This window comes from Lithobates pipiens, unplaced genomic scaffold, assembly GCF_037356315.1.
Source record: "Lithobates pipiens isolate NorthernLeopardFrog02 unplaced genomic scaffold, aLitPip1_a1.2 Scaffold_13, whole genome shotgun sequence".
NCBI lineage: Eukaryota > Metazoa > Chordata > Amphibia > Anura > Ranidae > Lithobates > Lithobates pipiens.
The window spans coordinates 474,904,228-474,920,336 of NW_027507718.1; the positions used below are offsets into that span (position 1 = coordinate 474,904,228).

The 16,109-nt window shown below is 48.2% G+C and overlaps 1 protein-coding gene across 1 annotated transcript in view; it reads left to right on the plus strand.

Annotated features, from left to right (window-relative positions):
• The window catches only part of NELFA (negative elongation factor complex member A), a 59,941-nt gene that overhangs the window by 33,932 nt on the left and 9,900 nt on the right, over nt 1-16,109 (plus strand). Inside the window, exons 6-8 of the mRNA XM_077477920.1 lie at nt 793-862; nt 3,320-3,408; nt 3,574-3,685. Coding sequence (XP_077334046.1) covers nt 793-862; nt 3,320-3,408; nt 3,574-3,685 — 271 coding nt within the window. The remainder of the gene's footprint in view (nt 1-792; nt 863-3,319; nt 3,409-3,573; nt 3,686-16,109) is intronic.

Sequence of the window (16,109 nt, forward strand, 5' to 3'; positions counted from 1 at the left end):
AGCTGTATTTGGAGGTAGAAAAATGCTGACCATGACCCCAAGAACGCCATTCCTACAGTAAAGCATGCAGGTGGAAACGTGATGCTTTGGGGGCTGTTTCTCTGTTAAAAGGTACAGGCAGACTTTGCCGCATTGAAGGGCCAGTGGATGGGGCCATGTATTGTAAAATCTTGGATGAGAATCTTCTTCCATCCGCCAGAACACTGAATATGGAGCTTCCAGCATGGACGTGACCCAAACATACCACCAATGCAACAGAGTGGCTCAAGAAGAAGCACATTAAGGTCATGGAGTGGCCTTGTCAGTCTCCAAACCTTTATCCTATAGAAAATATATGAAGGGAGCTGAAACTTTGAGTTGCCAAGAAACCTTAAAGATCTGTAAAGAGTGGATCAAAATCCCTCCTGAGATGTGCGAACCTGGTAACCAACTACAAGAAAGGTCTTACATCTGTGTTTGCCAACAAGGGTTTCTTCACCAAGTACTAAGTCATGTTTTTGCTTGGGGGGGGGGGGGGGGGGGGGGGCAATACTTATTTTACCCCCTGAACTGCAACTCCATTTATAACACTTGTATTGTGTTTTTTTTGGATTTTTGGTTGATATCTTGTCTACCTTTAAAAACACACCTATGAGAATTATGAGACCCTTCTTTTCTTTGTAAGTGGGCAAGCTTACAAAATCTGTAGGGGATCAAATAATTTTCACACTGTAGTCTGTACTGCTTCAGAACAAGCTATTTACTGCAAGTACAAGTGGCACATCAAAGTTTAATGCACATGTTTGCTTACAGCTCTTGGATATATCTGAATTGGACATGGTGGGAGCAGGGCGAGAGGCCAAGAGGAGAAGAAAGACTGTTGGTGAGTACTAATTTTATTATCGCTGCTCAGAAGTCTCTGATGTTACCCATAGGGTTCGCTGTTTGGTCCTATGGTACCTTGTGATTCCAAAATGTTCATCTCCCATGTAATTGTATGCCTGTGGCTAAGCTTCTAGTGGCAGAGGATCAGTTCCTTTTTTTTTTTTTTTTTTTTTTTTTTTTTTTTATACTTTGTTGCATTTATTCATTTTATGGGGTTATGTGCTGTAGTGTACTTTTTTATTTTATTTTATTTTTTATTTGCCACAAATGACTTTTTAGATCCATTGCTATTTTGATGCAAATGGTCAGTGTCTATTTCAGGACAACCTACAGTTGTGGCCAAATGACCGATATTCAGTTTCACAGTGTCTGCTGCCTCAGTTTTTATGATGGCAATTTGCATATACTCCAACATGTTATAAAGGGTGATCAAATGATTGATTAATTGCAAAGTCCCTCTTTTCCATGAAAATTAACCTCCTTCCAAGAAAAAAACTTTCCACTGCATTTCAGTCCTGCCCCAAAAGCACCAGCTGACATGTCGGTGATTTCTCTCGGTAACGTAGTTGTCAGTGTTGAAGTGGAAATGGCTGTAAATGGCTCTGTAATGTTGATTGAGTTAGAATAACAGAGTGCAAGCTTTAAAAGGAGGGTAGTGCTTGAAATCCTTGTTCTTCCTCTGTTAACCATGGATTACCTGCAAGGAAACTTGAGCAGTCATTGCTTTAGGCCCCTTTCACACGATAAGCCCGCTCGGATCTGCCTGTCCATTTTTTTTTTTTTTTTTTTTTTTGCAGGCGTATCTGAGAAGGCCTTCCATTGACTTCTATGGGCAGGCAGATGTCAGTGGAGATGTGTGCGCTGACACCCGCCTGCCATCTGACAAGATCCACTCAAAACAGACGTTTGGCAATACGTTCGCCATCCAATCGGATGAAAACGAACAGGCGGATCCGTTTCGTCTGACCTGCCATAGAACCCTCAGCGGATGAGCAGAGATGGACCTGTCTGCTGCCAGCTCTGCAGGGATCAACAGAGCGATCTCTCACTGAGCTGGAGGAGTCCGCTGAGCGGATCCGCCCCATGTGAATTGGGCCTTGCACAAAAAGGATTCGCAGGCAAGGATATTGCTGCTTCTAAGATTGCACCATTTATCGGATCATCAAGAACTTCAAGGTGAGAGGTTCAATTGTTGTGAAGGCTTCAGGGCGCCAAAGAAAGTCCAGCAAGCACCAGGACCGTCTCCTGCAGTTTATTCAGCTGCGGGATTCGGGCACCACCATTGCAGAGCTGTGCTTGGAAATGGCAACAGGCAAGTGTGGGTGCATCTGCATGCACAGCGAGGTGAAGACCTTTGGAGGATGGCCTAGTGTCAAGGGCAGCAAAGAAGCTACTTCTCTCCAGGAGAAAATTCAGGAACCCGACTGATATTCTGCAAAAGGTATAGGGATTGGGCTGCTGAGGACTGGGGGTAATTTTCTTTGATGAATCCCCTTTCTGATTGGGGCATCTGGGGAAGAAAAGGTGATCGCTACCTTCAGTCCTGTCTCATGCCAACAGGAAAGCATCCTGAGGCCATTCATGTTTGGGTTGCTTCTCAGCCAAGGGAGTGGGCTCACTCACAATTTTTGTCTAAGAACACAGCCATGAATTAAGAATGGTACCAAAACATCCTCCGAGAGCAACTTCTCCCAAACATCCAATAACAGTTTGGTGAGGAACAACGCCTTTTCCAGCATGATGGAGCACCTTGCCATAAGGCAAAAGTGACAACTAAGTGGCTTGGGGAACAAAATGTTTACATTTTGGGTCCATGGCCAGGAAACTCCCTAGACCTTAATCCCATGGAAAAAAAGGGGGGGGGGGGGGCAAAAAAACACAAATTTTGACAAACTCCAAGCATTATGCAAGAATGGACTGCCATCAGTCAGGATGTGGCCCAGAAGTTGATTGCCAGAATGGCAGGACGAATTGCAGAGGTCTTGGAAAAAGAGGGGCCAACACTATAAATATTGACTCTCTGCATAAACTTCCTGTAATTGTCAATAAAAGCCTTTGACACTTATGAAATGCTTGTAAATATACTTCAGTATACCATAGTAGTAACACCTGACAAAAAAAAGATCAAAAAACACTCAAGCAGCAGACTTTGTGAAAAATGTATATTTGTGTCATTCTCTAAACTGTTGAACACGGCTGTAAATATTCTGGTACAACATGAGTTTTCGCTCTATTCCAGCTCTTCCTCATGTTTGGATTTTATTGCTGCTCGTGTCCCTGTTGGAAAAATGTACCCACTGTTCCTGTTTTACCAAAGCTTAAAAGTAGCTAGAGTCTCTAGTCTACAAGGTAGACGGCAGGATTATTATTTTTTTTCATTATTCCAGCATTGTGTTTGCTAAATCCCTGAATTTTCTTCTTCCCCTTTTTTATTTTATTTATTTATTTTTTTCAGAAACCGATGTTGTAGAAAAGCCTCCGAAAGAAGAGACTGTTGTGGAAAGCGCCACCCCGGATTATGCTGCTGGTCTGGTGTCTACACAAGTGCGTTTGTTTCTATTGATGCAATTCCATTGTGATAAGTGAGAGTTTTGATGTGATTTGCAAGTTGTCTTTCACTTTTAATGTAAAAGCTAACCCCAGGCCAGCATCATTAAGGGTTTTTGGGTAGGGGATAATAATGTATACTAAACTGTATGTTCATTGCAGAAACTTGGCACGCTGAACAGTGAAAGTGCACTGCCCTCTACCAGCTACTTGCCAGCCACTCCCAGTGTGGTACCATCTTCCTCCTATATTCCAGCATCTGAGACCCCACAAGGTACACACATTTTATCATATTTTGAAGCAAACTCTGATATTAACCACTTAAGGACTAGCCTCGTTTTGAGATTTTGGTGTTTACATGTTTAAAACCGTTTTTTTTTTGCTAGAAAATTACTCATAACCCCCAAACATTATATATTGTCTTTTTTCTAACACCCTAGAGAATAAAATGGCAGTTATTGCAATACTTTTTTTTTCACACCGTAATTTGCGCAGCGGTCTTCGGGGTCGAACCGGGGCAGAATCTTTGCCTGAATTTGGCCCTGAAACTGAAGCGTAGACGCACAGCGTTTTGTGCAGTGCACTCCGGAAACATGTGAACCGGCTCCAGAGAGAGCCGGTCGTATTCTCCGGCTATGTGATTTGGATGCGATGAAACCCTGCATCCAATTCACATAGGTGTGAACTCGGCCTAAAGGTTTAGGAGTTTATTGTATGTTAATGAGAACTGGACTCGGCCAGTCCCCAACCCTGCTACTGAGACAGAGCATACTGAGCTAGCCAAAACATGCTTGCAGTCAGGTATGACACCTTTTTTTTCCCTCAAACATCCAAGAGGTAAAATCTTTACAAAAAAAGGTCTGATGCCTGAATAGGAACACACAATTGTATAGTGGGGTTTTTCTAAAATTTGAATACAAAAGTGTACATATACTTAATTTTAAAGTGGTATTAAAGGTTCGTCTTGAGAGATAGATAGATAGATAGATAGATAGAGATAGATATATATATATCTATATCTATCTCTATCTCTATCTCTATCTCTATCTCTATCTCTATCTATCTATCTATTTTCTGCAGTGGTTTTTCACAGAGCAGCCCCTATCCTCTTCTCAGCTCTGCTGGTGCTCCTTGCTCCTCCCCCTTGACCATTGCCCCCCCCCCCCCCCCTCATAGCAAGCCGCTTGTTTGTGGGGGCACTGGTGCGTGTTCGCTCCTAAGCCCTACTCATCCATAAGACGCACAGAGCCGTAGCCTGCATGAAGTTGCTGTCAGCCTTTGCAACCACTTTAAGGCGAAATTGAAGTTTTAGATGCTGTCAAATGTCGACAGGTTTTTGTTTGCTACAACTGCTTTTCTCCCATGCAGTCATTGAGAATGCAATAACAGCTTGAATAGTCAAATGCCAACTGTTAATGAGAGATAGATGAATGATCTCAGGAGGGCCTTAAACTGATCCCAAATGTAAGCTAGCTGCATTTGTCCATCGATGCAAATCCCCTTAACCACTTTAGCCCCGGAGGATTTTACCCCCTTCCTGACCAGATTTAGCTGACAATTGCGCGGACGTGTGATGTTGTACCCAAACAAAATTTAGGTCCTTTTTTCCCCAAAAATAGAGCTTTCTTTTGGTGGTATTTGCTCATCTCTGCAGCTTTTATTTTTGTGCGCTATAAACAAAAAAGCTTCCATTTTTGAAAAGCAATATTTTTTGCTTTAATAAATATCCCCCAAAAATATAAACACATTTTTCTTATATTCACCAACCAATACAGCTCCTCTCTGTAATTAAATGGGTTTGTTACCCTGCCAGGAGAAACTAGGCAAAATTGTAACACAATACACAGAACTGTCAGTACCGCCCAGGGGGCGGACCCTGCGCTAACAACCCTCCCTGCTGCCCCAGCAGCTTCAGTTTTATTTTGCCTAGTGAAGGAGAATGACCTAGGAACCCTGCGGGCCCTTCGGTCCATTTTTTTGATACAGGACTTATGCTTTTGCACACGATGAATGATCCTGAGATCTTCCATCAACTGCTGGCTGGGTGACAGGCTGGTTAAGTTATCCTTGTAGTCGTCCCCCCCCCCCCCCATCCGGCCATCGAGCGTGTGCATGTCGCAGCTACGGCTCGGCAGGCCATGACCTACCTCAGCTCCAGAGGTGGTCGTGAGCTTCAATGCTCCGGGGTATACATGTGACCGGGCTACTGATGTCTGGATCACAGTATACCGAGGCCAGCAGCCACCCTGTAACTGCGCAGGAGTGGGTCTGTGATGGAATGTCTCCCAGCTCTTCAGGACTGGTAAGTACGGCTCTGATGCAAGCTCTGCAGATTGTTTCACAGCTCTTCTCTGCTGGTGCTGCCGACACAGCTTCTTCACTTTTCATTTGGGTAACCTCCTGGGGACTACAGGCAAGGCTAGTAACCGACACAGAATGCCTCTGGTGTTTCTTCCCCCCCGAAATCCAGGCTATTGCAACCAGGTCACTTGCGGATGGCGCTGTGCCCATGGACACCCTGACAGCGGTCCTTAACTCATTTGTTGCTAAAATAGAGGCGGTGCGTGGAAGGAAAGGTGCGCTAAAAAGGCCCCTGCCCACCCCCCGTCCTCTGGGGAGAGCTCTGATGCAGACTCGGGCCCTGCTGCGGCTGGTGACCCCTGCTCTGACCTATCAGATGAGGCTAACTAGGACCGGTCGGACAGTAAGGATGATTCCCCCGTCCGGGTGCGACAAAGCGCTGGTTGGAGCACTATCACAGCTGTGCGTGATACCCTGAAGATCCAGAAGCCAGTGGATCCCTCTGCTGATGTATCGGTCCCCTTTGGGTTCCGCAAGCCAGCACGTTCACCTAAGTTGTTCCCATATTTGACTTATTTTGACAAGTTCATCTACAGGGAATGGGGTCGGCCGCAAAGGACATTTTCGGTCCCCCAAAAAAATGGCGGTCCGTTACCCTTTTGAGGAAAGCCTTCTCAAAAAGTGGTCGGCTCCTCTGGTCGTGGACCCCCCAGTATCCAGGTTTAAATAAAGTAACCACGATCCCGGTTGAGGGGACTCCTGCATTCAAGGATCCCACAGGTAGTAAGGCCGAGGCGGTGGCTCGTTCCTTGTTTACGGTTGTGGGGTCAGCCGTGCGACCTATACTGGCATCCGCACTGATGTCGCAGTCACTGACTGAGTGGGCAAAACTTTTGCATCGCGAATTGGGAGCGCAACAGGCCTCCCCTGTCTGCGTGGAACTAGTAGGCCAACTAGTGCAAGGCCTTAAGTATGTCTGACACGGCCCTGGACACTCTTCCTCTGTTATCCAGGGCTTCAGTGTCAGCTGTGGTGCTGAGGCTCCTGATTTGGCTAAAATGCTGGTCTGCTGACCAGGCATCTAAGAAAGCCCTGACGGATCTTCCCTTCCTTGGCGACCGGCTCTTTGGAGCCTCATTGGATGACATTATAAAAAAAATGCCACCGGTGGTAAGAGTACCCTACTCCCGCAAGCCAGGAAGTCTAAGGAGCCACGCCTTAGGCAAGGGCCCTCTCTTTCCTCTTACAAACGTCTTTTTCGTCCGACCGGGGCTTCGCGCTGTCCGCCCCCAGCCCGACAGGATGGCCACGGACGAACAAAAGCGTCCCTGGCATCGCAAGGCTGTGATGAAAAGTGCTAACGCATGAAGGTTTGCCCCCACCCATGTCTCGGGTGGCGGGTCGCCTTTGGGAGTTTGCAGTTCGGTCGTCCTCTCGCTTATCTGACCAATGGGTCTGCGATCTGATTTCCACAGGCTACAAGATAGTTTCTCTCTTGGCCGCCAAACAGATTCTTCCCCTCCAGCATACCCGTGTCCCCGGTTCGCCAGGCGGCCCTGTTGGGGGCGGTAAGGGACTTGCTGAGTCGAGGGGTGGTTGTTCCGGAATCTATCGCTTGCAGGGATTCTACTCAAATCTGTTTGTAGTTCCCAAGAAGGAAGGGGTACATCCAATCTTGGACTTAAAAGCCCTCAATCACTTTGTAAATGTGCAGAGGTTCAGGATGGAATCAGTTCGCTCAGTAGTAACTACAATCCATCAAGGGGACTCCCTGGCATCATTGGACATCCAGGATGCGTACCTGCACATACCCATATGTCTGCGGCACCAAAAGTTTCTGCGCTTTGCAGTTGGGGAAGCCCACTATCGGTTTGTGGCTCTACCATTTGGCCTGGCATCAGCCCCCCCCGAGTCTTTACCAAGGTCTTGGCTCTGGTTTTGGCGTTGCTACAACAACGCGGGATCGCGATCGTGGGATATCTAGACCATCTCCTGAGAGCATCTTCCGCCTTAGATTTGGAGGAGGCTGTTGCGATCTCAATGCAGACTTTGCAAGAATTTGGGTGGCTATTGAACCTAAAGAAGTCGGTGGTTGTACCGACCCAGCGTCTGGAGTACCTAGGCCTGTTGCTGGACTCCAAGGAAGCGAGAGCCTTTCTCCCTTCAGACAAGGTGCAGACCCTCAGAGCCGCGATAAAACTACTGTGGAATCGCGAGCGGTCGTCACTTCGCTTTTGCATGCGAGTCCTGGGACTCATAGTGACCACCTTCGAGGCCGTGCCATATGCCCAGTTCCACACCAGGGTCTTGCAGAAAGATTTGGTCGAAATGGGACAAATCTCCATTGTCCCTGGATCGCTCCATCCAGGTGAGTCAGTCCGTCAGACTCCCTGCTATGGTGGCTGAGAGCCCCGGTGATTCGGTCATTAAAGTCGTTCCTGCCTCTCCAATGGACTGTGATCACAAGGGACGCCAGCCTATCCGGCTGGGGTGGAGTGATGGGGATTCAGTCGGCTCTGGTCGACGGAAGAATCCAAGTTGCCGATCAATCTGCTCGAGTTGAGAGCGATCAGGCTGTGCCTCCGCACATCGTCGTTGAGTCTTCAAGGGCGTCCAATCAGGGTACAGTCAGACAACTCCACGGCTGTGGCGTACATAATCACCAAGGGGGAACATGGAGCTCAGCCGCTGCTCGGGAGGTCGCTCACATACTTCGGTGGGCAGAGCGACACGTACCGGCCTTGTTGGACATTTACATCCCAGGGGTGGAAAATTGGCAGGCAGACTGAGTCGACGGATGCTGGACCCAGGAGAATGGGCATTGCATCTGGAGATATTCAGGCAGCTTTGCCTGAAGTGGGGCACGCCAGATGTGGATCTATTGGCCTCCTGTCTCAATCGGAAGGTGCCAAGATTCGTGTCCGGGACAAGAGATCCGTGGGCAGACGGTCAGACGCGCTGGTGGCTCCGTGGGATCAGTACCAGCTGATCTACGCCTTTCCTCCTCTAAAACTGTTGCCACGTCTGCTTCGCAGAGTGGAAGCCGAGGGGATTCCACTAATCCTGGTTGCCCCAGATTGGCCTCAGCGGCCCTGGTACGCAGACCTGGTGCGTCTGGTGGCAGACGCTCCCTGGCGACTGCCGCTGCGAGAGGACCTCCTGTCTCAAGGTCCAATCTTTCACCCTGCTTTACAATCGCGGGCTTTAACGGTATGGCTATTGAGAGGCAGGTGCTGAGGAATCGGGGTCTGTCGGACTTGGTGATTCCAATTATGTTGAGGGCGTGAAAATCTTCTTCACGGAAGATATACCATCGTACCTGGAAGGCCTACATCTCCATGTGCGAGGAGAAAGGATGGCATCCGCGCTCCTTTTCTATATCCAGGATCCAGCTGTTTTCTCAAATCGCCTTTCAGGACAACCCCGGAGAGTGTAGCTCCACCTTGTCATTAGGAAACACATGCCCACTTTAAAAACGCCTCCTCTTCCTCCATGGCTTCAGTTATTGTGTTTCCTCCTTGGAGGAAGCATGTGCCTGAACCAGGGGAGAGCTACACTCTCTGCAGGGGAGTAAGGCTTACCTTTCGTTACAGGTTGTTTCTTCTTTTGACCCCCAGCAGCATCTCCAGTGGGGGAGGACTCCTGGAGCTCCTGGTCCCGCCGTCTCACGGGAGTAAGGACCCTCGGAGTGCCGGCGTCGGGTGCCCGGTGTCCGCTGATTTAGCACAGGGAGGGCTCTGTCGCTGGCGGAGGTCGCTGCAGGTCAGCGGCGTGGCTCCGTTTTCGGCGCCGGGTCCCGGGCGGCGACAGCGTCGTTTACGGTGACGTGCAGGCACTCTGAGGGGGCGTGGCGCCGTGGTTCAAGCGCCTGGAACGCAGGGATCATGGGGCGGGTCAGGTGACCGTGTGCTTCCGCTTCCGGCCAGCCCTGATGACGCGGCGGCCGGGAAAATTTAAAAAATGACGGAGCTGTTTGTGATAGCTGCCTTACTCAAGCGATGGAGGAGTGTAAGCCAGCTATGGCGGAGACGGGCGCCCCTAGCACCGGTCCAGCCCAGGTACGTAAGGTGCACTGGCACCCTCTGCTTCACTGTTGGGCTATGTCTTTGTCTGTTCCCCCCCCCCCCCTCTTGGGGGCCTGTCGCTGCAGGTCAGAGGTGACTTCGCTCTGAAATTTTTGCAGCCTGGTTCTGGGGTCTCACTAGTGGTCTGTTTGGTGGTGGGTCTCTGCACTGGCTTGGTGTTAAGCAACTGGTTGTTGAGAGCTTTTAGTGAGTTTAAACCTGCATGTCGTTTCAGGAAAAATCACTAGGAAAAGCTAGACTAGGTCAGAGAAAATGTCCTTCTTGCAAGACCCCCCTCAGAGATTCATGGCAGAAGGCAATGTGCAGAAATTGTATCAGAGAGTTGGTGGAAGAGGAAACATCCCAGCAATATAAGGATTTGTTTTTTCTTCGGTTAAAGAGCTGACAAACTCCTTGAGTTCAGTCAGGTCCATCCTGATACAAAACCCTCCCGCACAGACCGAGCCTCAGAACTTACCGCCCAGCCCCAGGGCGTCGTCGTCCAGACAGGTGGATACCGAGGATTCTGGAGACTAAGGGGGTAGTACTCTCATCTCCTTCAGGGATTCTGAGGAGGAGGAAGAAGAAGATAGCAGGGGCTCTAAATTCAAGCTATCACTAGAGGAAGTAGATGACATTCTTAAAGCAATCTACACTACTCTAGAAATTCAAGAAGAAAAAGTACAACTGTCAATTCATGACAAAATGTACCAGGGGTTGGACGAAACAAAACGGAGAGTTTTTCCAGTCCACAGGGTCCTCTCAGATTCGGTGAGAAAAGAGTGGAAGGACCCAGAAAAAGCCCCTTTCTTCTCTAAAGTTCTCAAAAGAAGGTTTCCCTTCGAAGATAAGGACTCAGAGGTTTGGAACAAAAAACCCAGAGTCGATGCAGCTTTCTCGCAGGTATCCAGACGAACAGGTCTAGCCTTTGAGGATATGGGGATCCTTAAAGACCCAATGAACAAAAAAGCTGACTCCATCCTTAAAAAGGCTTGGGATGCTGCGTCAGTCAGTCTAAAACCAGCTATGGCAGCTACAGTAGTGGCCAGGAATTTGGAATGTTGGGTAGAGAAGCTGAAGAGCCATATTGAAGCGGGGACACCCCGCAAGGATCTCTTAGAGTCCTTTCCACTGATCCTGAATGCAGTCAAATATATGGCGGATGCATCAGCAGAATCGGTTAAACTGGCCGCTAGGTCTTCGGCTCTTGAAAATTCAGCCAGGAGAGCAGTTTGGCTGAAAACATGGTCTGGGGACACTGCTTCTAAGTTCAAACTGTGTGGTCTGCCCTTCTCGGGTGACTTGCTCTTTGGACACGATTTAGTCTGTGCTGGATAGGACAGCCGATAAAAAGGCTTTTCCAGCTAAGAAAAAGCAGGTTGCCAAAAAAATTTCGTGCTTTTCAGCAGTCCCATAAAAAAGACCAGGATCGCAAGAGCAGGTGGGGTTCACAGAAGGGCAAAGGCAAGGGTGGAGTCCTCTTTAGATCTCCCCCAGAGCAGTCCCCTAAGAGCAAGTGACAATATCTCCCCAGTGGGGGGGAGACTGTCAGCTTTTCGCGAACAATGGGACAGGCTGTCTCCAAATCTGTTCGTGAAGAGTATTGTCGATCAGGGGTACAGGTTGGAATTTTCAGAACCACCCCCGAGCAGGTTTTATGTGACAACATTGCCAAGGGATTAGGAGAAGGCCTCTGCAATGAAACTTTTGTTACAGGAGCTGATACAGCAAGAGGTTCTGATTCAAGTCCCAGTAAACCAGCAGGGCAGGGGTTTTTACTCACATATTTTTCTGGTGAAAAAACCCTCAGGGAAGTACCGTTTAATCCTGAATCTGAAAGTTCTGAACAGGTTCATTCGGTACAAACATTTCAGGATGGATACAATTTTCTCCATCACAAAGTTGTTGACCCCAGAATGTTTCCTGGCATCCCTGGATCTAAGGGATGCCTACCTTCATATACCCATTCATCAGGCATCGCAGCAGTTCCTGCGCCTGGCATTGAAGGTGGGGAGTTCGGTATGGCACCTCCAATTCAGGGCTCTGCCATTCGGACTCTCGTCCTCCCCCAGGGTCTTTACGAAGATTATGGCAGAGGCTTTGGAGCCCCTGAAGTTGAAGGGGATTCCAGTCGTCCCTTATCTGGACGACCTTTTGTTTTTTGCAGACTCCAGGGAGCAGGTCCTAGTCAATCTCCAGAGGGCCCAGTCTCACCTCGAGGGCCTGGGATGGCTTCTAAATCTAGAGAAGTCAATCCTGACCCCCTCACAGGAAATGAAATTTCTGGAGTATACGTTAAATTCGATTCTCCAGAAAGTTTTCCTGCCGCTGGAAAAACAGGAAAAGGTTGCAGCTAGCTGTACAGCGGATACAGAGCAACCAGACAGTCTCAGTCAGGACGGCTATGGCAGTTCTGGGCCTGCTTACGGCAGCAATCCCGGCTGTTCAGTGGGCCAGGTTCCATTCCAGACCCCTTCAGAGGGAGGTTCTGTCAAGCTGGTCCCATCAGGATCCTTTGGAAAAACAGCTGAAAATTTTGTCAAGGACGAAAAGGGCTCTTTGGTGGTGGAGAGACCAGGCAAACCTCTCAAGGGGCCTGGTGTGGACCTTTCCTGTGGACAAGCGCCTTACTACAGACGCAAGTGCCTGGGGCTGGGGAGCCCACCTGGATGGTCAGACATCTCAGGGGGTCTGGTCCAAACGGGAAGCTCAAAGATCATCCAACTAGAGGGAGTTGAAGGCGATCTTTCTGGGATTAGTGGCCTTTTTAGCAGAGTTTGAGAGGCCACCATGTCCAGGTGTTGTCAGACAACACAACAGCGGTTACCTACATTATGAAGCAAGGGGGAACCAGGAGCTTGATGGAGCTGGCCAATCTGTTGTTAGCCTGGGCAGAGCAGAACACAGCCTCACTATCGGCAGTGCATCTGAAGGGCTCTCAGAATTTGTTTGCGGACCTCCTAAGCAGGCGCAAATTGCTAGAGGCAGAATGGAGTCTGAATCAGGTGTTCCTGATGATCTCCGAGGCCTGGGGGGTTCCACAGGTAGACCTTTTTTCCAGCCAGCAGAACTCAAATATGGTCAGATTCTTTTCTCTTCACCGAGGAGATGCAGCAATAGGGTTGGATGCATTTGCTCACCCCTGGCATTACCAGCTGTGCTACGCCTTTCCCCCCTTTCCTCCAATTCCACTAGTACTGAGGAAATTCAGGGAAGAAGGGACAGACTTAATACTAGTCACTCCTTTTTGGCCAAAAAGGCCTTGGTTCGCGGGTCTTCGAAACCTAGCCTCGAAGCCCCCATGGAGGTTACCACTCAGAAAAGATTTGTTATCCCAGGGGACAGTAAATCATCCAGAGGTGGAACTTCTACAGCTAACCGCCTGGTTTCTGAGGAGGACCTATTAAAAGCCAAAGGTCTCTCAGATAAAGTAGTAAAGGAAGGCAGTTACACAGGCAATTTACATGAAAGTCTGGAAAAAGTTCAACTCCTGGTGTAGTTCTAGAGAGCTCAAGGTCAAGAGCACGGTGTCCGTCTTGGAGTTTCTCCATGAGGGAATGGAGAAGGGTCTCGCAGCCAGTACCCTGAAGACTCAGGTGGCTGCCTTATCAGTTTTCTTTGAAAAGACTTTATCTAAAGAAACTTTAATTTCTAGATTTTTTTAGGGCTCTTGCTCGAAGTAGACCAGTAGCCCTTAAAGACTTTCCCAGTTGGGATTTATCTACAGTTTTACAGGGTCTCTCGGGAGCACCGTTTGAACCCTTACAAGAAGCTTCTTTACAGAAGGTGGTTTTAAAAACAATCTTTTTGGTGGCCATCACCTCAGCCAGGAGAGTCAGCGAGCTCCAAGCTCTAGCTATTACAGAACCCTTCCTTAGAGTTTATCAGGACAGGGTGGTACTGAGGACGGATCCAGCATTCCTACCGAAAGTATCCTCAGCTTTCCATCGATCACAGGAAATAGTGTTACCTACATTCTCTGCAACCCCAGCGAATGCAGGAGAGGAAGTTTTTCACACATTGGATGTGAGAAGGTGTCTATTACAGTTTCTGAAAATGACTAAAGATTTTAGAAAATCAAACGCCCTTTTTGTGATTTTTTTTTTTTTTTTTTTTTTTCCTGGATCACGCAAGGGGGAGAAAGCTTCTAAAAGTACGCTGGGTAGGTGGCTTAAGTTGGCTATAACAGAAGCCTATAAAGCAAAAGAAGAAATACCTCCCTCAGGTATTGCTGCCCACTCTACTAGATCCACGGCAGTTTCCTGGGCTGAAAGGGCCGGTGCAACGCCTGAACAAATCTGCAAGGCTGCCACTTGGTCCCGTTATTCGACATTTCTCCGGCACTACCGGTTAGATCTACTGTCTGCGGCAGATCGGGCCTTCGGCAGGAAGGTACTGCAGGCAGTAGTCCCGCCCTAGGGTAAGTTTCTCGGTTATCCTCTCCGGGGTTGTCCTGAAAGGCGATTTGAGAAAGACTAAGTTAGACTTACCGGTGACGGTATTTCTAAGAGCCTTTCAGGACAACCGTTACTTCCCTCCCTAGGTTATGCTTAGTAAATGTATTAAGTTCTACCATGGTGTTGTGCTTTCTGTGCTTTGTTTTCCAGTGTCGGAAGGCCACAATAACTGAAGCCATGGAGGAAGAGGAGGTGTTTTTAAAGTGGGCATGTGTTTCCTAATGACAAGGTGGAGCTACACTCTCCGGGGTTGTCCTGAAAGGCTCTTAGACTTACCAGTGACTGTATTTCTAACTTAGTCTTTTTCAGCAAGGAGTAGACCAGAGATTGGCATTAAGCACCATTTTAAGGGGCAAATTTCAGCCTTGGCTGGCTTTTTTTTTTGTTTTGTTTTTTCAGCGACAACCCCCCCCTGGCATCTCGTTCATTAGTGAGTACCTTCGTTCAGGGGGTATGACATGTAGTTCCTCCGGTGCGTCTGCCGTTACCTCCATGGGATTTGAACCTGGTAATGTCGGTGCTTCAAATGCCGCCGTTTGAAAACATCAGGGAGATTCCCCTGTTGACTCTTTCCCAGAAAGTGGTCTTTCTAGTGGCCATCACATCGGCCAGGAGGTTTCGGAATTGGCGGCCTTGTCATGCAAGTCGCCTTATCTGGTCATCCACAGGGATAAGGTGGTGTTGCGTCCGCAACCGTCCTTTCTACCAAAGGTGGTTTTGGCTTTGCATATCAATGAGGACATTTTATTACCATCGTTGTGTCCTTAGCCGAAGCACCCCAAGGAGGTGGCCCTTCATGCTCTCGATGTGGTTAGGGCTCTGAAGGTGTACTTGTCTGCCACGGCTCCCTTTTCGGAAGTCAGACTCACGGTTTGTTTTGGTGGCTGGTCCAAAGAAGGGTATGGCGGTCTCATCGGCCACCATCTCCAGGTGGATCAGACAGATTGTAAGGGACAGGTACCCCCCTTTCCTGTCACGGCCCACTCTACAAGAGCAATCGGAACGTCTTGGGCCTTCCGACACCAAGCGTCTCTTGCTCAGGTGTGCAAGGCGGCGACCTGGTTGTCTGTCCATACGTTTACTAAGTTCTACAAGGTAGACGTCAGTGCATCGGCTGATGCCTGTTTTGCCCGGAAAGTTTTGCAGGCGGCCGTGTAGCTGCAATTCTATATATGCAATCGAGATTTTTTTCCTGGTTTTTCGATAAAAACGCAGTACTGTTTTTTGTTAATGTACGGTTGCATTACTTCCGCAATGTTGCGGTCTTGGGGATCACTCTGGTTGAGGATACCTGGTTATATGGTGGTGTTTTTTCCACACTGCAGTTTTTTTTGTGGGTTTAGTTTCACTAGTTCCCACTTGCCATGGTGGATGAAGTTTTTATGCTGTTTTCCCTCCCCTTGTTTGGCACTGCTTGGGGATGTCCCATTTAGTTAGAGAGGAGCTGTGTCGGTTGGTGAATATAAGAGAAAATAGGGTTTTTGTACTCACCGTAAAATCCTTTTCTCTGTAATTCACTGACCGACACAGTACCCTCCCCTCCTTTTCTCTACGTTGTACTGCTTGTTGACGTATTGAAGCTGCTGGGGCAGCAGGGAGGGTTGTTGGCAAAGGGTCCGCCCCCTGGGCGGTACTAACAATTCTGTGTATTTTGTTACAATTTTGCCTAGCTTCTCCTAGTGGCAGACTAACAAACCCATTTAGTTAGAGAGGAGCTGTGTCGGTCGGTGAATTACAAAGAAAAGGATTTTACGGTAAGTACAAAAATCCTATTTTTTTTTTTTTTTTTCTCAGTTTAGGCCAATATGCATTCTTCTACATATTTTTGGTATAAAAATAAATAAAAAATTGCAATAAGTGCATATTCATTGGTTTG